The sequence below is a fragment of the Schistocerca americana genome, chromosome 3 (assembly GCF_021461395.2).
Source record: "Schistocerca americana isolate TAMUIC-IGC-003095 chromosome 3, iqSchAmer2.1, whole genome shotgun sequence".
Lineage (NCBI taxonomy): Eukaryota > Metazoa > Arthropoda > Insecta > Orthoptera > Acrididae > Schistocerca > Schistocerca americana.
This window is the reverse complement of record NC_060121.1, coordinates 516,807,692-516,834,598: the sequence shown is the minus strand read 5'-3', so window position 1 is coordinate 516,834,598 and position 26,907 is coordinate 516,807,692. Positions and strand designations below refer to the sequence as shown.

At 41.3% G+C, this 26,907-nt stretch overlaps 1 protein-coding gene across 4 annotated transcripts in view; it reads right to left on the bottom strand.

Moving 5' to 3' along the window:
- The window catches only part of LOC124605728 (ninjurin-2-like), a 144,978-nt gene that overhangs the window by 16,789 nt on the left and 101,282 nt on the right, over positions 1-26,907 (bottom strand). For 2 of the 4 annotated variants that reach the window (XM_047137603.1, XM_047137604.1), the window contains exon 3: positions 11,760-11,955. The exons of the other annotated variants lie outside the window; for them this stretch is intronic. In XM_047137603.1, the coding sequence (XP_046993559.1) occupies positions 11,767-11,955 (189 nt within the window). In that variant the 3' untranslated portion in view covers positions 11,760-11,766. The remainder of the gene's footprint in view (positions 1-11,759; positions 11,956-26,907) is intronic. 4 annotated transcript variants of the gene reach the window in all.

Genomic DNA, 26,907 nt, shown 5'->3' with positions numbered 1-26,907 from the left:
TGTGTTCTTGAGCACAAAGTCTGGAATTATTCTGTAAATCTCCAGAGTACTTTAATTGCCAAGAGGAGTCCACCTATAGAAGCCTTCATTTCTGTTTGGTTCGAGAAGAATCAGGATCTGTTGTTTTCTGTGGTTTATTTGTACTTAACTGGTGTCCACTGAAACATGTGATAATGGAAAAGCTGCCTTATAACAGTTATCACTGTCCTTCCATTGTTGGGAAAATATTTATGACAGGCTCTTGAGCTTTTTCTATTTTTCCCTCTGGCATTTGAAGCTCTGCTCTCGTGTACATTAGTGTCCTTGGCTATAGAAAGGGGGGGGGGGGGGGTTTGGAGGGGGGTTGAGCCATTAGTATAATGGGGGTTGAGCCATTAGTATAATGCTATAATAAAGGAAGAGAAAGAGTTTTCATCCATGCCTTGAGTGGGATGGGCATGTTCTCCCTCAGACACACAGAATTATCAAAGACAGTACAAACACAATTGACATATATTCCAGACACTTATTTTGTTGGCAGGAAGGGACAAGAGAATGTCATATTACTATTGCATTCAGCCAGACATCAAAGTAAATATTTTTTTGGGACTTTCTTGTGTTTTTAATTACAACTTCACAGAGACAGATAGTAACTTAAAAAGAGTTTGAGGTAGGGTAAGATTTTTAGATTGTATGTACCAGTGACAATCATAATGGTATAGATGTTTGCAACTGTCTATGTCCATCAGATCCTGTAGAAGGTAAATGCAGTTTAGCTCAAACAACAAGCTATCCTAATTTGAATTTTTATGCTTCATAACTACAATATGAAGGGGAGTATTAAATCAGAGAATTTTCAGCTGATTTCTGTGCTGATTAATTATCTGCCTTCACATTTAGTATTACTTCCTCCAAAGTCCATAATTCTTAGTCATGCCTTTCAGACTTAGTCTCTATAATCAAATCCGAAGTAAGGCCTGAAGTGGAGTTTGTCTTATTTCCAAACAGTGTACCATAAACTACTTGTGTTATTTCTTCAACCAAATTCTCTGTTGGTTGAGTCATAGTAAATTCCTTTCTTTCACCCTGTGAATAGATACACCAACATTTACTGGCAAAACTCACTTTATTTATAAATCAAGAATTAGAATGTATATACAAACTGCCTAAAAAGAAAGAAGAAAAGCCACAACGTTTCTTTATCTGTCCAGCTTCAGAAAATATCATTGACGGAAGCCAAACACTTTTGATTGTGAAGTAAATCAAAGAAAAAAGACATCAATGAGTTAAGGGCAGTATGCTTTTGCATTACAACCTTGAATGATGAAGTCATTGCCAAAATGTTGACTCAGTATTTGGAGTATAGGCTGTTACATCCCATCCATACCAAGCAGTCCTCAGATTAGTCTGGGTAGCAATGAGTGGTGTCCAGCATTCATAATGATACTGATCCAAAACATGACTAATGTACTGCACTGCTACACCCATGGAATTGCATGACTGTAATGTGTATTGGTACCAGCCCTCCAACACACTCTTCTATAATTATCATCAAGTGGCCAGCATATCCTACACTTGTCAGTAAAAAGATCCCAACATGATTGACACAGGTTCCGTTCCATGTGTTCCCTTCACAGTATGATTCAAAATGGATGCCTGACACCACATTTATCAGTGGAAGATGATTGTGTACTGTTTGGATTGATACAGACCTACTAGATGTCTCCAAAAAGGCACTGTGTAGTTCCATTGCATTCCCCTCAGAGTTCCTACAAGCCACAATTTGTAGGTAGTGTTTGTATCTTATGTTGTTAACTGCTGTTGACCACTGTAAGCCAGAACTTCTGTTTTATGTCTCAATATAGTGACTGAATATTTGATTGATCTCACTGTCATATATGCTAATTGAGGGGACAACTTCCTGTGCTGACAATAACTTTTGCAATAGTGTGACATGTGTGGTCTAAACCATGATGCATGTTGATAAGCTGAACAGTATACACAAGTTGCATTACCCCATTCATGGCTGAAGAGATATTGTACTGCATTTTACTGAACTCCACTGAAAATGGGGGTTTACTTTTTCCTTCATTATACTGCTCTTTGTATGTATTTATTACTGTAGTGAAAATGTTAATGAAAAATCTAATGGAGAAGAACCACAAACTATGTAAGCCATGAACAAGATGCAAAACTCTTTTTGAAGCTTTAATCGAGGACTGTTACGAACCAATCTACCTTAAGGAAGTTATTGCAGCCACAAACATGCAGCTTTCCATTTGATGGTACATTGCCTGATATCTGTTCACTTATATGAATCAGTCTTTAAAACAGAGCTGCCGATCATCAAACATATTGCTTCCAGAAATGACTAAACCTCTCCCCTGATTGATAATATACTACAAAAAATGCATAAAATTTCACCACTTCTGTACACTGGCCAATAGCAATCACTCAGGAGTTACAAGTCGGTGCAAAATCTCATATATTGGCAACATTTCAGACAATCTTGCAAAAAAGTTAAAAGCCTTGCAACTAAAGCTCTGCATCTTATACTCCCAATGGAATATCAAAATTTTTATTCTATAGTGAAGACAAACTGCAATCTTTGGCACAGAATGTTGTACATAAAATTCACTTGCAAGCTGAGTGAGAAAGTGTATATTGGTCAATCAGGCAGACCTATGGCAATTAGACTTTGTGGACATAAGAGAAGCTTAATATTAAGGAAGAAAGACTGGGTGTCGTTTAGCAGAAAACCATTTACATGATCTAGAATGTGAAGTTTTACATTCTGTTATGAAAAGCAGAAATATGACCCTTCTGGCAATGAATTACTGGAAATCAACAAACATGTAACACAGAATGGCAGCTTAGTATTAAATGATCAGATTCAGTTTCCATTTTCCCCATTGTTAAAATAAGTTCTTGTTGCAAATACTAGATTGAAACTGAAAATTCATCTTATTTATCATCTGTTGTTAAATGTATCTCCACATAACAACTCTGGGTACTCCCCTTTTTAGTAAATGTAATTATTTCTATGTCACAAAAATGGATGGTTTTCCTTTGCAAGCACATTAGCTTTTTTGTATCTTCTGTACAAAGAATGTAAATAATATCTGTGTAAGTCACACATCACATTTTTCTGTGTTTGTGACATGCAGTTGTCATCTGAAGGAAGCATGAAAAGCTGAAGCTGATTTGTGAACTGAGCAAGGTGGCGCAGCAGTTAGCACATTGAACTCTCATTCGGAAGGATGATGCTTCAAACCCACATCTGGCCATCCTGATGTAGGTTTTCTGTGATTTCCCTAAATTTCTTCAGGCAATTACTGGGATGGTTCCTTTGAAAGGGTATGGCTGACTTCCTTCACCATTCTCCGCTAATCTGATGGGACTGACAACATCACTTTTTGGTCCTCACCCCCAAATCAACAAACCAACCAACTGATTCGTGACCTGATAGACATAACTTTGTAAAACATCAGGAAATGTTGTCCTTCTCAGTATAATTGCTAAAATATTTCAATTACCTTTAAACTGTATTTAGATTCACTGTTGCAGCAAGAGTCAGTAAAAATGAAATGTTAAGCTCATCACACTTATTCCATAAAGCAAAGTAGTTCAAAATATGAAAATTTGTTTTCTTGTGACATGTGTATATACTATCTATGGATATGAACATATGCCAAAATTTTGTTTCTACTTCCTTCCATGACAGGTGTAAATTCATGAATGCTTTGCAATTTTCCAATGATACATCTCAATTTTGCAAAATTAATGTGAGACATTGACTTTTCACCTTTTCCCTTCTCTATAGTCAAATACAATAATTCAATGACATTACAAACCCATTAAAGTTGCAGAGAAGTTTGTTTTTATTTAAATGACAACCAGTTTTGACTTTAGTCCATTACCAAGCCATCCTGTAGAACAGAGTGTATCATATTATAATTAATATGTACAATACATAAGGTCAGTCAAAGTACAAGTATGTTTGCCAAGATGACTACGTACCACATAAGTACTACCATAGTGTGTGCACACTGGCCACATTGCTTGTGTGAGTGTCTAAGAGATATGACAGTCCAATGCTGTGTGCTGCAAGACAATGTTATGTGAGCATTGAACATTGTTAGGTAAATTGAGGTAGGGGGCACTGAAGGGAATATGTCATGAGAAGGTTGTTTGTTTTATTTTAGGGAGTTACAAAATAAAGGCTACATATAATCACACATAATATCTATTTTAGCTTGATGTTAAAACATGGTGCACTCCCTCCAGCACCCTCTAACTCAGTTTACCTAATGATGTTCAATGCTCATGTAACATTGTTTTGTTGCACACAGCAGTGGACTGTCATATGCAAATATTACCTTACACTTAGCCACTCATACAAGCAATGTGGCCACAGTGCGCACATTACGGTAGCCCTTATGTAATGTGTAATCATATTGGCATATGTACTTGTACTTTGATTGACCTTATGTATTGTACATGTTAACTGTAACACAATACATTCTGTTCTACAGGATGGCTTGATAATTTACTAAGGTCTAAAAGTGGTTGCCATTTAAATAAAAACAAACTTCTGTGCAACTTTGATAGCTTGTAATTTCATTGAATCATAGTAAGCTGCTGCCTGCTACCATCCAGCATGTTGTAAGTGAGTAAATATAATTAAGTTTACTTAATAGCCATACTTCAGCATACAGCAGGTAAAAAGCAATAGCATATTTATCATTAAAGATGTGGATAAATTTTCTTAATCTGAGCAACACAGCATTTTTGGGAAGGGATACACAGTTTAATCTCTTGAACAGCTGACATTTTCTTGCTTGATGACCAAACAGATCTTCCCTTTGAGTCCAAAGTATTTCTTACAAATTCTTACATTGCTTGATGTTTATCAGGTGAAACATGTGACTACAACAAATTCATTTAACATGTTCACCTGGAAATTCTCCTTGCTAATTTCTGTTTTTGAAAAGTACAAAGCACCACAATTGGAACACATTATAACTAGGGAGGATTTAGTTTATGGAGAATTTACTTTGGTTTTAGTTTTGAAAATGTTTATTGGAAAACCCTCTTTGAAACTCTGAAGGTAGAATGGATAAAATGCAAGAAGTGAAAGTTTTTGTATGATTTGTACGGAAACAAGACTGTTGTTATAAGAATCAAAGGACATGAATGAGAAGCAATAGTTGAGAAAGTAGTGAGACAGGGTTGTGGCCTACTGCCGATGTTATTCAATTTCTGCATTATCAACCTATGAAGGAAACCAGAGGGTAATTCGAAAATTGTGTTAGTTCAGGTTTGATGCCATTGTAATCATCATATAAATAGTAAAGAACTTAGAAACATAGTTGAATGAAATGGATAGCATATTGAAAAGAGTTTATAAGGTGAACTCAACAAACATAAAGTGAGGGTAATGGAATGTAGATGAATTAAATCAGGTGATACTCAGGGAATTAGATTAGGAAATGAGACATTAAAAGTAGTAGATGAGTTTTGTTATTTGAGCAGCAAAATAAATGATGGTGTTCAAAGCAGAGAAGAAAAAATTCCAGACTGTCAACAGCGAAAACAGCATTTCAGAGAAAGAGAAATTTATTAATATGGATATGAATTTAAGTGTTGGAAAGTCATTTTTAAAGGCATCTGTCTGGAGCATAGCCTTGTATTGAAGTGAAACATAGATGAAAAACAGTTATGATGAGAGGAAAATAAAGATTTTTGAAATATAGTGCTACAGAAGAATGCTGAAACTTGGATGGGTTTGTCAGAGGACTATTGAAGAGACAGCAAATAAAACTGTGGAGAAAAGATATTTATGACATAACTTGGCTAATAGAAGGGAACAGTTGACAGGGCAAATCCTGAGACACCAAGGAATCTTCAATTTTGTAATGGAGGGAAGTGTGGAAAAGAATGGGAGGGGATGGAAGGGGGGGGGGGGGGGGGAATTGTAGAGGGAGATTAAGGTTCAAATACAATAAACAAGTTCAAAAAGATGCAGGTTGCAGCAGTAATGCACAGATAAGGACTTGTAGAAGGTATGTTAGCATGAGGAGCTTCAACAAACATGTATACATACTGAAGATCACAGCAGCAACATTAACAGGAAAATTATGTTGTTGTGTGTCTGTCTAAGGTTTGCATTGTTATCATTAGCTCCCTTGGAAAATAGCCATATACTTACTCTGATGTCATCATCACAGCATTGTAATGTGTTCTGTTCATGACGTCACATAACTACTGAGGTTTCAAAATGATCTACTCGTATAGAGATGGCTCAGGGTATTTACATGGTAGCAACTCAGCTGCAGCTGTTGCAACACTGGTTGTGATCACAACAGTACTGAGGACACAGGCATCTTGGGGGCACAAAAAGTGACTAAGGAAAAAAATGACAATTTAAGAATTACTTTTTGTTCTCAGGTTCATATCTTCTGGCCCTCAGTCTTTGACTGTCACCATAATGCCATTTTGTCCAAGTAGTGTCATAAGGAATTCACTACTCATCAACTTTATAGTAGCAGTGCATTTGGTTCACACAGCTGCCACTTAGTGCTGATGTTTGAACAATGGAATTCTTGGTGCTACAGCTTTGTAGGACATCAGAAGTAGGCAAGCAGTTGCTGAAACAAACATGCTATGGCTCTGAGGCTTCCAATTTTTGCAATTTCTGCCGACTGAAGACTGGAGTAAAATACAACAGTGGAGGAAAAAGAAGGCAAAAAAGGTAGAGAGGATATGTAATTTACCTGCCCCTTAAGCCAGTATTTTTGCTGCTGCCAAGTTTCTGTTGTAATGATCTAATGTGTAAATAAAAGCCATTTCAAAAATATGGTGTCTGTGGCTGATTAATAATATTATGGGAGTTGTTAGTCATTGGACCTACAGTCATTTATATTCTGTTTGTCTAAGTTGAATCTCATGTGAGCAAACATACAAGGGTTGGACAAAAATATGGAAACATTGCAAAAAATGCATGCCTGAATATACATTCAGACATGAAATTTAAAATTTTATTAGTGAATTAAATGTTTTACGTGTTTTGAGGATTGCAGCCAGTCATTATAAACACCACTCCACAATATTTCGACTGGACACCTGCAGTCATCTGCAGGTGAGCCTTCAAAGACTTCTTCAATGACTGGCAAATGTCCAGTCAAAATATCATGGAGTGAAGTTAGTGATGACCGGCTGCAATCCCAAAATCTCTTCAAACATAAATGCAGATACTAGCCATGCCTGCAGGTTGAGCTGTTGTATTTGACCATGAATGGTGATTGTGCAAGCTCCTCATTACCAGCAAGTGTCAGTCACGGTCAGAACAGTGTTCCATGTAGTTGTGAGTTCATTATGTCAGAGCTAAGTGACCAAAAATAGGAGGACAGCAGCTGGAAAACTCACTGCAGAACTGAATGAAGCAATCGTAAACGATGTCAGCACCAAGACAACACGACTCCAGCATCTGGGAATTGATGGGCAAGTTGGAATTTCATAACCATTCACCAGTGATGCAAATGCCCATAGCAGAAAAATTTGGTGCAGGAGACATAAAAGCTGGATCATGGAGCAACAGAAGAAAGTTGTTTGGTCATGTGGGTCTTGGTGCACACTGTTTGAGCTTTTGGCCAAGTTTATGTCCCATAAATGAAAGATGGCAGGGGTATCATGGCAGCCGTATCTTGATATTCCATGGGCCCCACAGGTGCTCTGCAATGTCGTATTTCCACCAGGGTTTATGTTTGTTCCCCAATGGTGCTGCTGTGTTCCAAGACAATGGAGCACTGTTCACACATTTCACAATGTCTGAGACTGGTTATGTGAGTGTAAGTATGAATTGTGGCATCTACCCTAGCCACCACAGTCACAAGGTTCACAAGGTCTCAGTATTACTGAGCCTTTGTTGTCTATTTTGGAAAGAAGAGCGCAGGATCGCTATCCAACCCCGTCATCATAAACTGAACTTATCGTCTTTTTGCAGGAAGAATACTACAATATTCACTTTAAAACCATATAGGACCTGTATTTATCCATTCTCAGACTGGAAGCTGTTCTGAATTCTAACAGCTCTCCTGTACCTTATTAGGCATGGTAACGCTTTTTGTTTTTGGTGTTCCCACATTTTTGTCCACCCCCTGTATGCTGTGCCCATTGGTCATTGACTTCATTTTTCAAACATCTGCTGTCTTAAGATCACTAAAATTAGTCCTTACTTACGTACTGTTATATATTTTATTGCTGTTCTAGCGCAAATAAATTTCTGACACATGATAAAGCTTCGGAAATCTTAAGTTTCGTCACTAATCATTGTTCTAAATGTTTAACCCACGTAGTTCTCGTATCAGATCTTATTCGACAACGATAAGGCTTCATTTTTATTGAACCTACTTGCAAATAATTATTTTTTCCAAATATGTGTAAAAAAATTGATGAGTGGTCGTTTCAGGGTGGGAGGGCGGGGGGGGGGGAAGGGGGGGGGCTGCAGCTACTCATGACGCCTAGCTGCTGAGGTTGCAAAGTGATCTATAGTAGGGATGACTCAGGACATCCACCAACTCAGTTGCAAGACTGGCTGTGAGTCAGACTGGACGCGGGTGCAATGCCACGGCGCTTCGGTCTGTGCTGGCGGAACTATCCGACAAGTTGCAGTTAGTCACAGGGCAGGCCCGACCAGTTTGCCTTGGAACGGCGGTGTGCCTTCCGGATGTGAGCGGCAGCGGGGGGCTCGACCCTACCCTGACTGACTTACGCCGACGCGCACGCAATGTGAGCGAGTTACACAGCAAACAAAGCAGCCGGCCGATCCGGTTTGCGCCTCGAGCGATGATGCGGAGTTTAGACTGCCGTGGCTGAAATCTGAACAGTGGCGCAGCTTCAGCGACCAGCTGTTCCGTCAAATACCAGCAAACTAGTGCTTTAGTACTAACAGCGTCCACAGAACATTAAGGCTGGCTGGCATTATGCCGTCAAAATATTTGACAAATCTTTTGTAAAATCCAGGGCCATACTCCGGCGTCCGTAAAACGTATTACGAAATAATCATCTTGTGAATGTTGCAGTTCTTCTTTTTTCCGTGCTTGCCAAGGAAACTGTATAATACTCCCGTATTACGAAAAGACACCAGTTCGCCACTTTTCCTGAAAATCTTTGACAAAGCTCTTTTACTGCATAATACAAACCTAATTAAGACACTCACCGCCGCAAAATCCAGTCCAAGTCAGCACAATGGATTGCGAAAGACGTGAAGTACCTATTTACGATCACAGACAAGAGGAGGACTGAGCGCCGAAATATGTCACAAATACTGCCCTCTTCAGATACACTTCGGGAATGGTAAAGGTTTTTTATGCAGATAATTATTTATCGAAATACTAACAGTAGAAGGCACGCTCGAGAATGTGAGTGGATGGTAACAAAAGATTGACGATTTCGAGTTCTAGCGCATGCGTGAAAAATATTCCTTTGATGTTAGTTTGTTGAGTGCTAGTCCTGGACACAGTTATGCATATCGCCGGGCACAAGGGCATTCACACCTATTCACTACAGTGACTGCACAACACTAACTTAAATCTCTGGGAAGGGAGAAATGCCACAGACAGCACCAACAGTCGTATGCACCCTGTACTCGCTGAAATTTGCTACCTAGAAAAGTCTTGTGATTTAAGCTGTAATAAAGTAACACCGTCAAATATGAATGAGCGCTATTGTACAGCGCGCTTTACGGTTTACCTTACATAGGATAAAGTCTGATAACATTTATGAATTCCTGGAGCAAAAAGCAAAAATATTTTTCAAGTATTTAATCCGATTCCAGTTCACAACAAATGTTTTTTTCGATTGTGATATTTGAGTTGTTAAACCTGAAAGGCCTTATAGCTCCAGAATGTTTGGTTCCTCAGTAGTCGAATGTTATACGTTATGTGATATATATAACTCATCTGACATCCATTTCTTCGTACATTATTAGATAGTCTTCTGTCAAGGTCCCAGGTCAGATCGATTGACCTAATGTAATTCAAACCTTGCTTACACATTACGAATGTTTCTTGTAATAATTATACGTCAGCATTCGATTAAATGCTGGCATTTTCCTATCATGGTCTGGAGGCAATCTGATTGCAATCTATTGCGTCATATGGTTAACATTTGTATCAGGAACGGGATAAATGTTACATTTTTATAGTGAGTTTTTGACATTGCATGCGACAGGCAGCTTCCCATGTATTTTTGCATGAATCGAGGAATGACTTTGACATTTAAAAGCACCATCAAACAGCAGTTAAATGTGAAACCAACAATGGAAAAAAATGCGAGACTACCGCCTAAGATGGTGTGGGCGTGTACGAGTACATAGAGCAGCACAGAGCACAGTGATCAAGTTCGCATAACAGCTCAGTGCGAATGGGTGAATACCATGAAATGACCAAAGAAATGATGGACGGATGAACTCGATAAAAATGAGAGTACCGGTATCACAGTCATACATCTTGAAGATGCACTGGATGGAAACAATCAGCGGACGTTGAAACACAATGCGAGTCCTATCGCCACGGAACAATGCTGACGATACAGATAAGGAAATAATCCTTTTGCTTTCGCTTCTGAGTGCAACCATCGCTTAGCACAATAATTCTTCACCAACAGAATTGAGTGTGGCAAGTTTATACTCGAAGCCCTCTGATACTCATTGGTTAATATCTCTGTGCTCATTTGACGCTAAGAGTTACCTGAATGCTACTATTTGCGGTTTTAGGTAAGTGCGTCTCTCCTGTCTTACTGTTTGATACTGTATATGTAGCTTCTTAGTAAGTGAATGCTTCACGACCTGGAGTGCCAAATAAAGCTCTTCAAGCTTCTAGAAACTCTTTTTGTGTTTACTAGAACCAACTAGTTCATCGTATTCATCATTATTTTAACCATAGATTCGGCACTACTTCCTGTTCAAAACGATTAGTCTTACTTTTCCATTCGTAAACTATGTTGATATAAAGCTCTTCAAGCTTCTAGAAACTCCTTTTCTGTTTACTAGAACCAGTTAGTTCTTCGTATTCGTCGTTATTTTAATCGCAGATTCGACACTACTGTCTACTCAAAACGATCAGTCTTGCTTTTCCATTCGTAAACTATGCTGAAGTTATCTTTGTAACGGGTCAGATCCTTGGGAAATGCCTCTGCTCTCCTGATTAACAAATCTTCCGCCAAACCCTGCTCCCATGCACTTGTCTTAGTATCTGGGAATCGCATTCCTTCAGGAGTGGAATTGACGGTGGAGAGGGAAGGGCGATTTTTGCGACTCATGGAAAGAAAAGCTTGTCCTTCGGAGTCCATGTTTCGCAAGAGATCGCTATCCTTTCTAGATGAAAAATTCTCTTCTCGTAAACTCAAAGGTATCCTCGGAACTAGTGGAGCAGAAAGTTTTATCTCTTTTCGTAAAAAAAAGTTATTTTGAAAGAGCGTTAGCTGTGATTATTACTACATCCTTCTATTCATTACTCAGCTTGGTGGCAATACGGAATGTGCCTCATTGTTCTGTTGGCGACGTCCTAGTGAAGATGACTTTTCGTAGTCTTCCTACACCCTCTGGATGATGTATCAGATATGTAGACATACAGCCTCTGCCACGCGCCTTAACATGAATCACATGTAGCACGGACGCCCATGCAGCATCAGTGAGCTCCGTTCAAAGCGATGCATTAAAAGCGTGCACGTGTTCCAGATACTGTCGTTAGGCATCGCGTAGCACGCGTATTTCTTACTTCAGCGCTAGACCATCCCCTCGGCGAACAACTGGGAAGAGTCCTCCATGCCGAAACCGGAGATGATGACGTTGATGACGCTGACGATGAAGACGAGCACAAGGCTGATGTCGTTGAGGACGTCCGCGGCGCGCCTGTCCCTCTCCTTGTTGATGTTGAGGCCTCCGATCACCAGGAAGACCACGCCCACCAACACCTGGCGACAGCCACACGTCTGCTTCAACGCTCCGCTCCGTTTTCCGCAACACTTTAATTTCAGGTTACAGCTGTCACTGCAGTGATGTGCAGCAGCTTGGTCACTGACTAGAGGGTACCGAAAAAATGTATCTCAACACTGAGAGGCTCAACAAACTACAGTAGACTGAAGTTAGCAAATTTGACTAAGTAATCATATGTGGCGATTTTGTCCTTGCAACATTACCTGCGAGCTAAATCCACACATTGTGTTTGTATTTCGAAGTAACTTTCTACTCGAGCTCGTGTGCCGCCTCTAATGGTCTGGACGCCAACAAGATAATAGACCAATGGCGTATCGCGAGTCTTAGAAAAAAAGAATTATGATCCTTGTGTCCCGTCCCAAGGGCAGAAGTATCAATTCACTATCAGTTTGAAGAAGGCCATAAGATGTAATGGACATTAGGAAGTGTAACCTAGAACCATTTGTCGTGAAATGTGAAAAACTATTTAGCCTTTCACCGAGAAATTAGAATGAGTTGTCTCCCCTCTATCCCAGATCTTCGTTACGCACTTGCGCTGAACTCCTCTTTTCCATCCTTCAAGTGGGGCGGAGCACACTTGCACCTTGTGTAGGAAATTGCTTCACGGCCAGCAAGTCAAAGGACGAAGAACTAACCAAACTCGTGAACGTATTTCATGTATCTGATGAAGTTCCGTCAATTTTTGAAAAAGCAATATAGCCTCATTGTTATGCTTCTGAAGAAAGCAAGAACGGATGAAAGTGATAGTTACAACACCATCAGTCTGGTATAACGCACATAAAAATATTCGCAATAGTGAATTTTATCCATAATTGATGCTGTTGAATTAAATAAGCAGATTTGAAAGAATTACAAGTGGCGAAGTGTTGAAGTTATTACCTTATCCAAGAATGGCACGGGTAGAAAGTATGTTAGGAAAGGAACAGTTTAACTTTTTGAGAAGAAGGGATACTAGAGAAGCCGAGAAGCAATTTTAGCACTACAGTGAATAATAGACGGCACATTTAGGAAACATGCATTGCGTTCCTAGATTTAGAGAAGGCTTTTGACAATGTGGAACGGAATAAAATGTTTTCCATTATTAGGCGGTGTGGAACCAGCTACACGGGTAGAAGAGTAACCCAGTCAGTTTATATGAAACAGGTTGCGGAAATCATCATACTCCATTTTTGGGAAACAGATTAGGATAATCAGCACTGAGGGGGCGATACAAGAAGTCAACACCAGGAAAAGTGGGATGTGGGGTTGGTCATTGTCTCCACTGATATGTTATTTTTATCTGGGAGAGTCAATGAGGGATGTAAAACACCGACTCGATGTAGAAATTGTTTGTCACGGACAGAAAAATCAACATGAGAAGGTTCGCTGATGACGTAGCAGTGGTCGCCGAAAGTGAACCGGAATTGAGGCAGCGGCTTATTGAAATGGAACGAGTGTTAGCATATGACTGTAATATCACATTAAGTAAATTGAGGTAATTGTGTATGTGGAAGCTTGGCATTTAATTTTAAGAGAGTCTCTCGTAGAAGTGGACGAATTGTGTATCTCAGAAGCAGAATCGATAAAGAAGGAAGATGCGTGAAAGTCATGGTAGCAAGAATTGCACAAGATCGGGGCAAGTGATGACTAGCGGATGATGACTACGCACCCCTTCCGCAAAGAACAGTTTTTACAAATATTTGTATTTTTCCACACATTAATATCTAAATTTTCAGCCAATTCTCGAAGGATAAGTCAGCATGAAAACTAAGGGCTTCGAAACTGGCAATGAAATTATAGAACATTACAAACTTTCTTTGACAAAGGATACTTTCAGCTGCTGCCGTGAGTATGCGATCCGGCTCGACAGGGTTCAGACGCAATTAATTTCTTTTTCGATCTAAGGCTTTTTTTCATATGCTACGTACTTCTTTAGGCGAAGAAGGCATAACTGTGCGCGAAGAGACGGAGATATACAAGCAACTCGTGGGATGCTCCTGTCGTCTCCTTTTTACTGGTGGCCAGATGGAAGCTTCACATCAAGGCTGGTTTTAAAGTTTCTTAATCTCTGCTTGAGGTAATCGACATATCCGGCAGTGAACTGTGTCCTTGCACTAAAATTGTTCAGAAAATTCTAACCACACGATCAGGTGATGTTGTAACAGCAGAAGATACATTCTAAACCCTTCATTTCATCAAGACTTGGCTTAGAGCAAACATGGAAGAACGATTCACTGGTTTAAAGAATATCCACCGGGACATTGAAATTTATAGTGACGAAGTTTCCAAAATCTGTAAAGAGTAACAAGACGCGACTTGAGTTTGTCGTGTAAACTGTACACATTAACATGCTAAATCATTTTATTAGTATTCTTATTACTACTGAATGTCCAGTTATATGTGGAAAGCTAAAAACGGGGTCACGCCAAGTTACATGTGCCAGGCGTGGGGGAGGGGGGGGGGGGGGGGGAGCGGGGGGAGGGCAGTAAATGGATATGAATGATCTATAATGAAAATAACCTACACTGAGATGACAAAAGTCATGGGGCACCTCTTAATACCGTGTCGGAGCATCTTTTGCTCGGCGTTGTGCAGCATCTCGAGGTGGCATGGACTCACCAAGTCGTTGGAAGTACCCTGCAGAAATACTGAGCCATGCTGCCTCTATAGCCGTCCATAATAATACGAAAGTGTTGCCGGTGCAGGATTTAGTATACGAACTGACCTCTCGATTATGTTCCATAAATTTTCGATGAGGGTTCAAGTCGGGCCAACTGTCCAGAATGTTCTTCAAACCAGTCGCGAACAACTGTGGCGCGGTGGCATGGCGCATTGTCATCCATCAAGTTCCATCGTTGCTTGGGAACATGAGAAGTCCGTGAATGGCTGCAAACTATCTCCAAGTAGCCAAACATAACCATTTCCAGTCAATGGTCGGTTCAATTGATCAGAGGAACCAGAGAATTCCATGTAAACACAGCCCACACCATTATGGAGCCACCAACAGTTTGCACGGTGCCTTGTTGACAACTTAGGTCTATGCCTTTATGGTGTCTGCGCTACACCCGAACTCTACCGTCAGCTCTTACCAACTGAAACCGGAACCGATCTGACCCGGCCACGATTTTCCATTCGTATAGTGTCTAACCGATATAGTCACGAGCCCAGGAGAGGCGCTGTAAGCGATGTCGTGCTGTTAGCAAAGGTCCTCGCGTTGATCGTCCGCTGTCTGGCCCATTAACGCCACATTTCGCCGCACTATCAAATGGTTCAAATGGCTCTGAGCACTATGGGACTTAACATCTGAGGTCATCAGCCCCTAGAACTTAGAACTACTTAAACCTAACTAACCCAAGGACATCACACACACCCAAGCCCTAGGCAGGAGTCGAACCTGCGACCGTAGCGGTCGCGCGGTTCCAGACTGTAGCGCCTAGAACCGCTCGGCCACTCCGGCCGGCTCGCCGCACTATCCTAGCAGATACGTTCGTCGTACGCCCCACATTGATTTCTGCGGATATTTCACACAGTGTTGATTGTCTGTTAGTACTGACAACTCGAGGCAAACGCCGCTGCTCCCGACCGTTAACTGAAGGCCGTCGGCCACTTCGTTGTACACGGTTGAGGGGTCATGTCTGAAATTTGGTGTTCTCGACACACTCTTTAACACTGTGGATCTCGAAATACTGAATTTCCTAGCGACTTCCGAAAGGAAATGTCCCATGCGTCTAACTCAAACTACGATTTCGCGTTGAAAGTCTGTTGATTCACGTCGTGCGTCCACTATCATGTCGGACACCTTTTCATATGAGTTACTTGAGTACAAATGACAGCTCCGCCAACGCATTACCCTTTTATACTTAGTGTAAGCGATACTACCGCCATCTGTATATGTGCTTATCGCTGTCCCATGACTTTTGTCACCTGAGTGTATATAATGATAACAAAACAGGGATGACGATGATAGAGTACATTTTGATAATCACCCGAAGTCATGAACAAATTGTGACCCCTAGAATCAGACTCTGCACTCGCATCTGTTTTGGTTACACTCCCAAAGGGGTTGCTTCTCCTAGCAGTGCTTCGTGCAGCACACAACGCGTTATATTCTGGGGCCAGTACATGTCTACTTAAATACAGGCATTCATGCTTGGCAACGTGACGTCATCCGCCGCCCATTCAGCATACAGAGTAGCCTGAGATCGCATCAGCAGCTGGACATCAAACATTTAAACGAAATTGTTAGCTGTAAGCCCATCACTGTTCCGCAGTCTTGCACGCACAAAGGTAACCAGTAGGCCGTTGTACGGTGTACATTACAGCGTCCAAGCAGAAGCAGCTGGCGGTGCTGCCTGCGCTGTGATAGAGGACCCGCATCGTCACGTCGTTCCGCGTGCAGTGAGGAGCGATTTGCATTCACACTGCGTGCGTTACCCTACATGCATATTAGTAGAACCACATTCGCTGCAGCGTTTTCTTGCCGCGCCACTAGCGAAATCTATTAACTTTGTAGGTCTCTTGGTTTGACAGAGGTGGAGAGACAAGCGTATAATTCACTTCGAAAGCGTGTCATATTGATAGTATGGAGGTAGTACGAAAACTTTTGCTTTTCAAAACGAGAATTAATGTTTTCAAAACCTTTTGTATTTCAACATAACCTCCTATATCGTTAATTAACTTCAACGAGCAGCGTTTCAGTGATATTATTCCACCTCTGTAGTGTTCCTGCGGAAGTGCAGCAAAATACTCTACAGCTGCATTGATTGGCTTCTTGGCTGGATGCCCCACTTTTGTATGCAAGGACATTGGCTTCATAAATGACGACTTTTTTTCTTCTGCAGAGCAGATTTGTTTCTAGAGTTTTGGATCCTTATCCGCCAGAAGGTCAGAAGAATATTCCTCGGTTTTATTTTAGCTTTTTGAAGATAACCAATTAACGGAATTCCTTTCAGGTCCGATGATTACATCGCCTTCGCCTATTTTGGAGCTGAGGAACGTGCTTCTGTCCACTGTTCCGATTGTTGTTTCGATTCTGGTGAGTAGGAGTGAATCCATGTTTCATCCATTATGATATACTAAAGAAGAAAATCACATTTGTTTTTACGAAAAGACGCCAGACATCGTTCGTATATTGTCGTGTGAATTCGATTCTGATCCTCCATGAGCAAGTGCGACACCCATTGTGCACAAACCTTTCTCATGATTAATTCTTTAAGCCAGATATAACCGACACGTTCTTTTGAAATCCCTACAATCTTGGTAACATCATGTACCTTCGTACGTCGACCTAGCAAGATTTTACCGTACACTTTCTCGACGGTTTCTGATGTGGTTGCGCTTTTTGGACGTCCTTGTCGCACATCTTCTGTGTCACTCCCGCGACCCCATTTAAATTCGGCAGTCCGTTTCTTCATAGCGGAAACTGAAGAACAGTCACCACATTTGTTAACCTCGAATGAATTTCGATTGACATCTTTTAAAAAAAAATGATAATAGTTTTTTCACTATATAATTATTATTTAACTTTAATTGATTTGAGTTAAACCTAAAATGTTAAATATCTCCGAAATTCATCTTCTATGCTATTCAACAGTGTGTAGAGATTAATAAATAGTGTATAGATCTCTTTGCCTTACCAAATGTCTTCATCGAATTGAAGGGGTTTTATTTAACGGACGCACCTCATATTGAGTTTAATTAATCCACGGTCATTATTCGTTAATGCTCTTACTTTGTCACTGCTATGCACAACGACACGTATTCTTTCTTGTCTCAATGCTACCACTCCACTCATCTGTTCTGTGACATTCTCTCGTTTGTTATGGGATCAATACCACAGTTCAGACAACACCAAGATATATGTCGTCACACGTCACGTGCCGTGTGACCCTTCCCGGTGTAGAAACTGGCACATCAATTATACAGCATAAGCCTGGGATCGATATGTACTGTACAGAGGATGGAACCTATACTTACCACTTCTTTCTTGCTAGAATACTCAATATTACACGATTCCAAGAAGATTGCACATGTACAGTTACGCAATTTCGACCGTTAACTGTCTGCCTAATACTTGCCGAAAATTAACTGTATGTGTTGTGGCACATGCAGTATGTCGGCGTGGAGACGTGATGGAACAGTACAAAGGAGCTTCACTTTTTAAGGTGTCATGACCATACTGTGAATAAAGATGCGCTATTTTTTTTTTTTTTTTTTTTTGTATCGATGCAAGTTGTCCAATGTGTCTACAAGGTATGGTGTACCACTCGCAGCCACATAAAAGGACATAAGAACAGTGGACATAAAAATATCCTAACAGACGGAGACCACACACGAATAGTCGCGCCTTGTCAATGACAATCGATTTCAAATTCGTCAGTAATTATTGCTGTAGCCGGCCGGTGTGGCCTTGCGGTTCTAGGCGCTTCAGTCTGGAACCGCGTGACCGCTACGGTCGCAGGTTCGAATCCTGCTTCGGGCATGGATGTGTGTGATGTCCTTAGGTTAGTTAGGTTTAAGTAGTTCTAAGCTCTAGGGGACTGATGACCACAGATGTTAAGTCCCATAGTGCTCAGAGCCATTTGAACCATTTGAACTATTTATTGCTGTCAGTAAACGCAAGTCCATCTCATGCAGTTTACGGGCGAAATTCACATTTGGTATCGAGGACCTCGCAAAACGTCATTGCTAGCAGCGGTACATGAAGCTGATCGTTTCGATGAGTCAGACAACCTAGAACTACGCATTAGCTAACAGGAGGCATGTGGTGTGGTCCGGTGAGTCGCCAGTTTATCTCGTTACACATGGTGCAAGCCGCAGAGTGCGCTGACTTCCCAATGAAGGAGCAGCAAGAGATTAGTGTTTAACGTCCCGTCGACAGCGAGGTCATTAGAGACGAAGCACGAACTTGGATTAGGCAACCATTGGGAAGGAAATCGGTCGTGCACTTTGTTAGAGGAACCATCCCGGAATTTACCTGAAGCGATTTAGGGAAAGCACGGAAATCAGGATAGCCGGACACGAGTTTGAACCACCGACCTCCTGAATGCAAGTCCAGTGTGCTAACCACTGCGCCAACTTCCAAAAGAGGCGTTTAATCTGCACTGTGTGGAAGGTGTAATTAACTGATGTTTTTGGAGTATTTTTCTTACCCATCCTTTCAGGCTACTGTGAACATGAACAAAGATGTTTATTTCTACAATCTCGATGACCAAACGCTACCCTTTCTGCAACCATATTTATGATGAGCATACTGTGATCAAACCCGTCTTCCAAGATGGCTCTCAACGTAAATAAATAAAACATATTGCGTATACAACGGCGAAAACAAACCAACCATTAATGTACAGAGTGACACACGGGAGACGGACAGTTTTGAACTGCGTAGTACTAAGGGCACGGTGGTGGGAGGTGGTCGTAATGGGGATAGTTCTGATCCAAACAAGACCCCATTTCATTTACTCAGTCACTATGTAGCAGTGGGACTTGCAACGTCGAGTGTTTTTTGTCTATGACAGTTTCGTGAAAAGTGGTGAGTCTATTATTGCTACGCAGCGATTGTTTCGTGCGCGGTTTAATGTCGGTCGACATGGAGCTGTTCCGAGCCGTAACACAATCCTCAGATGGGTGGAAAGCTTCAGATCAACTGGAAACATACTGGATAAGAAGCATCCTGGCCCGAGACGCAGAGTAACGAGACCAGAAAATGTTGAAAGCGTAAGGCAACCGGCAGTCAGACGCCCAGGACGATCAGCTAGACGTCATGCTAGTGAGTTACGAATCAATCGTGAATCGATTCGACGAATTTTGCATAAAGAATTAAAATTCCATCCCTACAAATAGCTCATTGTCCAACAACCTAAGGAAACTGATTTTGCTGTACGAGAAGAATTCGCTTACAGAATGCAAGTGATTTTGGGATCAAATTAAAATGAAATTTTATCGATGAGTGATGAAGCTTATTTTCATTTAAACGGGACCGTTAATAAGCAGAACCTACGTTACTGGGCTCCAGAGCTTCCACACCTTATCCACCAGCGTCCTCTACACTCAGAAAAAGTAATAGTCTGGTGTGCTCTCAGCTCTGTTGGCATTATTGGACCTCATTTTTTTGAAGAGAACGGGGCCACAGTTACAGTTAATTCAGTTCGTTACATTGGTATGCTTGAAACATTCTTGAAACCAGAACTAAGAAGACAACAAATCCCTTTAAAACACGTTTGGTTCCAGCAGGATGGGGCAACATCGCACACTGCAAACACTTCAATGACAGTTCTTAGACGCATGTTACCTGGCCGGATTATCTCACGTTTTGGCAATGTTCTTTGGCCTCCCAGGTCTCTCGACTTGTCAGTATGTGACTTTTTTCTGTGAGGGTACCTTAGGAACCTTGTCTATAACCACAAACCACGAAATTTTGACGAGTTGAAGAATGCAATCATTCAAGAAATTGCTGCCATCACTGTAGAGATTTTAGTCTGTGTGATGGAGGATTTTGAGAGGAGACTTGAGTCCTGCATTCGAAATGATGGACATCACCTTGACGACATTATTTTTCACAAATAACTTTGTTAGCTAAAATGGAAAATAATGAGTTTTGATTTTGTGTAAATAAACATGCGTAATTTTAAAGTTGGCTGAGTATTATTTCATTAAAAACCGTCTGTCTCCCTGTATTATTACATGATTGGCTAACATGGTTTACTGTTAAAATTCCAGGTACGTATGTTGTACAGAGAGTGTAACTTTACGTTATATCACATATGTCTCGCGAAATGAGCATGAAGATAAAATCAGAATAATTCGAGATAACGTGCTCACTGCCCGAATTACGAAGTATTGATGAAGATGTAGAAACGAGAGTACCTATCACACATTATAAACTGGCTTGAGGAACATAGGTTTAAATGAAAAAGAAGCTGTAGAAGTCGATATAATGAAATAGCAAGTGAAATAAAAAATTCGGACAGCTTACTTGAAAAAGGAGGAAGTAAGTAATGAATAAAGAAATAATAGTATATCGTGACAGTGAGAAACAGTTCAGCTACCTTTTGTAAGGAAGGGTTGAAGGTCATAAAGTGAAAAATGCATTAATACTGCGCACATTACAGAGCAGTTACGTCACTAAAGAAGGCGACACTGAGAAAGGCGCTATGAGGTAAACAATTACTGCAATAAATAATCGTGATAATTGCTATACGTGGGCATTTCCAGGTATACATGTTTAGTTATAAAATCGAGGTCGAATCCAGTGACTCGTTTTACTGAATGTTGGTGGGGCACACTGAAATCCTACGGTATGGTTTCCATCTCTTTCGCTCACTGTGAAACGAATCTGTTGTATCTTCCTTCCTTTTATTATCGCTCACGTCATTATACACGAAGTTCGATAAATTTCAGCCTCTTATGCTTTTGCGAACAACATCGTTGATGCGCTGGCATACTAAGTTCGTTGACACGAAAGTTTTTCCCAGTAGGAAGGTTACCTTTGTTGGGATGTCTTCCAATATTAAGTTCTTGGGTAGCTTGGCGTGCTGGCATTCGTTTGCGGTGTTGGGTAGAGGCCGCATCCAAAGCTGCGGACTGCTGTGGACTGGAAAGTATCGCGCAGAAAGCTAGTCCGTTTTGTTGTTTCCAGTCGGTCATACTGCAATATAATTTTTATTCAGTCGAATTTTCTATCTTTAACTGGAAAAGCAGGCGTTACATGAATGTCAATTTGGAAATGATCAAGACCAAATAATACAAGAGAGCGACAAATCCATGTGCAGTAATGCATTCTTGGCGTACAGTTTCTCCCGTTCATGTGGCATGATGTAATTTAAATCTATCTAGGCACCTGCAATATATCACACCTTCTGTGGCTACCACGGCTAGCTGCTATGCGGTGGACGCAGATTTGGTTCCAGGGACTGTGAGAAATATTTCCTTCGTGGGAGAACTGGTATGGGGTGGTGACAACTGAGGCGCTACTTGAATGAAAAATAGCGGCTACAAGGTCAAGAAAATCGACAACTGCCGGGAGAGCGCTGTGCTGACCCCACGTCCACCCATACCGCATCCAATGACGCCAGTGGCACAGGGTGACACGGTGGTCGGTCGATACCGATTGGACCATCGGGGCCAGATCGCGGAGCTTTGCTTCGCTCATTTGCCTGGCTGCGAAATAACTCTTTCTGTTTATTTTCGTGGTTTTAGATATCGTTTCCGTGTTATTTTTCCATATAAAGTGTTCTTCATTATCGATTATTCGCTTGCTTGGGCAATTTTATCTCTGCTGGTGTCTCATTTTCACAGTGAAAGAAATGGTGACGTAATTTGTCTTCTCCCTTATTTGAGGAATAGACCGGATGCAAAGAGCGGCGCACTCGATTCTGTATACTATATCTGTTCAATAAGTCGGTAATGCTACAAACGTTGGTGTGGACAACATTAATCCATTAAACCAATTAATCATTTTATATTTTATTAAGAAGCAGAAAGGGAAAATATTGACAAAACTCAGCCACAAGATTTCTCCCGTCAGTAGCGGCTGCAGCAGTAGGAAATGTTGCATGAGACAGTTCACGCAACTTTTGTAAAATTTATACTTTCCTTGTTTTGCCACTTATCTTTTCAGATTGGTAGATCACTTGGCTGAGGATTGGTCAGTTCCTATATTTGAATTAGGTGAAATTTGTAATTGTGTGTTTAAATTTTGCTATGTGGAAATTAAAACAAATGAGCCCTCGATTGCTGTGACTGACAATTCGCAATTTTTCACAAATACAACTTTTATTTACGTAAGTTTATCAGGTTGATGACTGAACAACAAAAGAAAATTAACAATAACGATGCCAGTAAAAGTCTCCTAATTGAAGCAAACAAAAGTTCACTTCTAATTTTCCACAAACGTTCATGGTAACACACACACTAGTAAAAGTCCAGTTCAGAGACAAAGACGTAATCTTCAGCGGTCGAAGTCCATGAGGTCGCCATCAGGAGTAAGCTTGGCTTCCAGGCTGCTTCTATCCCCTAAATAGCTGTCTCCAGCCAATAAGGTTTTGGCGTGGTGATACTTCCTGGAGGCCATGGCTCGAACTCTCTCAGCAGAAAGTAGTGCTTGGAATGTCTGTTTCCAATATCTTGTATGTAAATAGCCGATGTTTACCATGGTGCTTTTGGTACGCCTTGGATATAGACAACCAAGTCCTCTGCGGTGTAATATGGGTTGCCGACCCTCAGGGGCTACCTTGGTTCCAGCATAACATCGGTAACTTATTTTTAGTCTTATTGACTGGGTTTCAACACTTCTAAGAGTGTCTTCATAAGATTTAAAACAATTAAAATGGTCTATAACATAGTTACAAATTTATAGGAAAAGACATTTATATATAAAAAGTGTAAGTACTAACAATAAAAGACAGAGGCAGTACTTACATGTCACATATAAAATAATTAACAGGCCAGAAGGGCTTTAGTCACAAAATATATAAAAAGGAATGCGTGAAGGCAAGCCACTATGGGCTGCTTGTATCTGTACAGCCACAGGTTCCTCGCCCCCCCCCCCCTCCCCTCCATCCCAAGCTTGTCCAGGTGAATTAATATAAGATCAGCACATGCAACTGGCAATAAAAAACGAAGACCGATAATAGCACCACATGAAACGCCTAAAATAACCGCAACTGAATGAGCTGCTTTCAAGTGTCGCAATCATGACTGTAATGAGTGCTTGTGCAAGCAAAAGTTTGGTTTTTTTGTGTTATGGGTTATTTAGGAAATTTCTACCGAAGATCACGAAAGGATCTATGTAGCTCAGCGTCATCATGCAACGTATTACTGAAAGTCCATAGTTTCACATTCCTTCCCCCCATGTGACATTGCAGAAAAGCATGAAGTTTAAACTAGGATATTGGCGCAAAGTGTGATGATCAGAAACTGAAAGTTGACGCTTCCCTTCAAACAAACATTCCATGGAACAGAGCAACTCTGCGTCGAGCACTATTTCACTAGCATCTCTCTATATACAAAAACCCCTCACCCCATTTTTCTTTCTTGCTATGACTATGTAGCCATAAGGGCAAACCAGCGAGAATGTAACACTATTGGTGGTACTCTGTTCGTTGTTAACAAAATATGTAAGTAACTCGTGAAAATACATGATACTGAGTCTTTGTCTAAAAACCTAATTTCGACATATTTAACGAATCGATTACACGATTTCTACGCTGTAGTGTTATTAATAATTCTGAAAATCAGCTTCAAGTAGAACAAAAGCCGGAGTTTTCCTAAGAAGGTACTTTATGAAAGAAATCAGGTGACACTGAAATGAATTTCCGCTATTAAGCAGTCTGGGCGTAGTTTCACATGAAATAATCAAGTATTTATGTCGAAAAGGCGACTTCAAAGTGAGGCAAGTGCTTATCTCGTGAGTGCTGTGGCTGTTCAACTTATTGCGCAAGACTAGTGATTGAGATTAGTTTTACATCTGTCTCTGACAAGTAGATGTCATGAAAAGATAAACGTTAGCGCCTGACATTTTTGTCGAGTGGAACGAAAAGAAGAATTGAATACATAAGTGCCGCACATTTTTAAGATACTAACTAGGCGTTTCGCTTTGCAGACTCCGTTTGGCGACTTTCACCCGAATTGTTTGCATTCTCCTAAACTAAATTTTCCATGGTTAAAATGAAAGTAACGATGTGTTATTTCTCTGCTACGCTTTGCCACGTCAGCATTTTGATAGGCATATAGGCAGTAAGCAAAGGTGGAGAGTCCTTGAGTAGCTTTCTAATAACAGCAGTGTTCTCTCACGGACAGGGAAGCCTTGCCAGCTGTGGCAGAGGTTTGCGGGAGGTTTCCCTTTGCTTATCAGCTTAATGCCGGAACTGGAAAATACTTCCACAATACTCCATAGTTGGAAAATCCTTTACCCCATACCTAGCCAACTGCAGTATTTAGGTGAAACGAAGTTCTACAACAGCATATCCAGCTATAATAACCAAGGAATGAAAAATTTGGAAAAAATAAAGTTGACATGGCAAAAAGAAAATACATTTGTATTTTTTCGGACACTTTAGCGAGATAAAATTGCGAAATCAGCACCAAAGCAGGAGAAACCGTTGTGTCTCGTCTTGCTACAAGGACCAGTCACATCATTGTGACCATCGTCTATGTTCGTCGTTAACGTGCAATAACCGCTCGCAGAGGACAGGTGGCAGCACTGGCTGTGGAGGGTATGCAAAGCGTGCCAGGGAGACACGGAAAAAAGTGCAGTTTTCGTCAGGCGGAAGGGGAGCGATTTGTCTGACGTTCAAATGGGTACGATGATTGGCCAAGGGAGAAAAGTGAATACATTGCCGAAACTGCCAAGTTTGTAAACTATTGCGTACCTCCTTGGGTAAAGTGTACCGTGCGCTATCCAAAACCGGCTGTGAGGCAATTATGGTGCACTATGGGCCATAGAAGACACAGATGATCGACGTCTGCAGAGATGTCTACCGGTGAATAGACGTGCAATTGTTGAGTAACTGACAGCCCAGGTCACCCAAGGGGCGACTAACAGTGTCTTCTAAACGACCGTTTAGCGAACGTTACTGCGTAACGGCCTCTGCAGCTGGCGCCAGGTTCATGCACGCAGGCTACCTGCTGTTCATCGGCGACAAAGCCTGGAACTTACTCAGTGTGCAACTGGACGTCCACTGAACGGCGACAGGTGGCATTTTCAGATTAATCATGTTTTATGCTCCATCGGACAGATAACATTTCGCGTGTACCGCGTGAAACGTATGAAAGCAACACTGCAACAAAGGTCGGAGGGGTCCAGGCCACAATAGGGTGCCTTATGGTCTGAAGAATGTTTTCGTGGCGTTCGCTGGATGATCTCGTCATTCTGGAAGACACAATGGATCAATACAAGTATGGATCTATCCTTCGGAACCATGTCCACCCTAACGCAGCTTGCTTTGCCTCGGGATGACGACATCTACCAGCAGGAAAATGCATCGTGTCACACGGCTCGCAGTGTACGTGCATGTTTCGAAGAGCACCCGAATGAGTTTACCGTACTCCCCTAGCCACCAAACGCCCCAGGTTTAAACCCACTCAAATATATCTGGGACCACCTCGATCGGAATGTTGGCGTCATGGATCCTCAACCGAGAACCCTAGCGCAGCTGGTCACAGCACTGGTGTCAGCATAGCTCCACACCCCTGTCGGTACCTTCCAGAAGCTCACTGACTCTCTTCCTGCGCGTGTCGCACTGCAAAGGTCATAATTCAGGTAGTTCACAGGAGGTCACATTAACGTGATTGGACATATATAGAAAGCCCTCCGTCAACAATGATATATGTAATAGCATTAAGCCCTGGGTGTGCTGATTGCGCACTGCTTCGTGGCCAACTCGCGAGTTACAATTTAACGAGACGTAACCAAGACAATTTCGAATACTTGGTGCAAGAAGAAATTTAGTTTTGTAATTTGGTATGTTCTGTTCTAGTATGTTTCTCCTGATTAATGTACAGGATGTCTGAAAAAGATTTATTCCATTTCGGAAGACTATGGACTTCCAATAGGATAAGGGGCTTGCGGATCTGACATTGCACCATTGACCTCCAGGGTCGCCTGACTTCACGGTAGTGACGGTTTTTTTTTTTTTACGAAAAATTTAATTAGTGTGCCTCTCCTTCCAACAACTGTGGATGAAAGGCGACGCTGCATAGCAACGACAGTGAGTGCATTAACTCCAGACACGCTCGCGAAAGTATGGCGCAAGTTCCACTATCGTCTGGAGGACAGCAGTCTGCCAAGCAGAGGACATATTGAAAGTTTGTCAAAGATCCACATCTACATCTGCATCTACATCCATACTCCGCAAACCACCTGACTGTGTGTGGCGGAGGGTACTTTGAGTACCTCTATCGGTTCTCCCTTCTATTCCAGTCTCGTATTGTTCGTGGAAAGTAAGATTGTC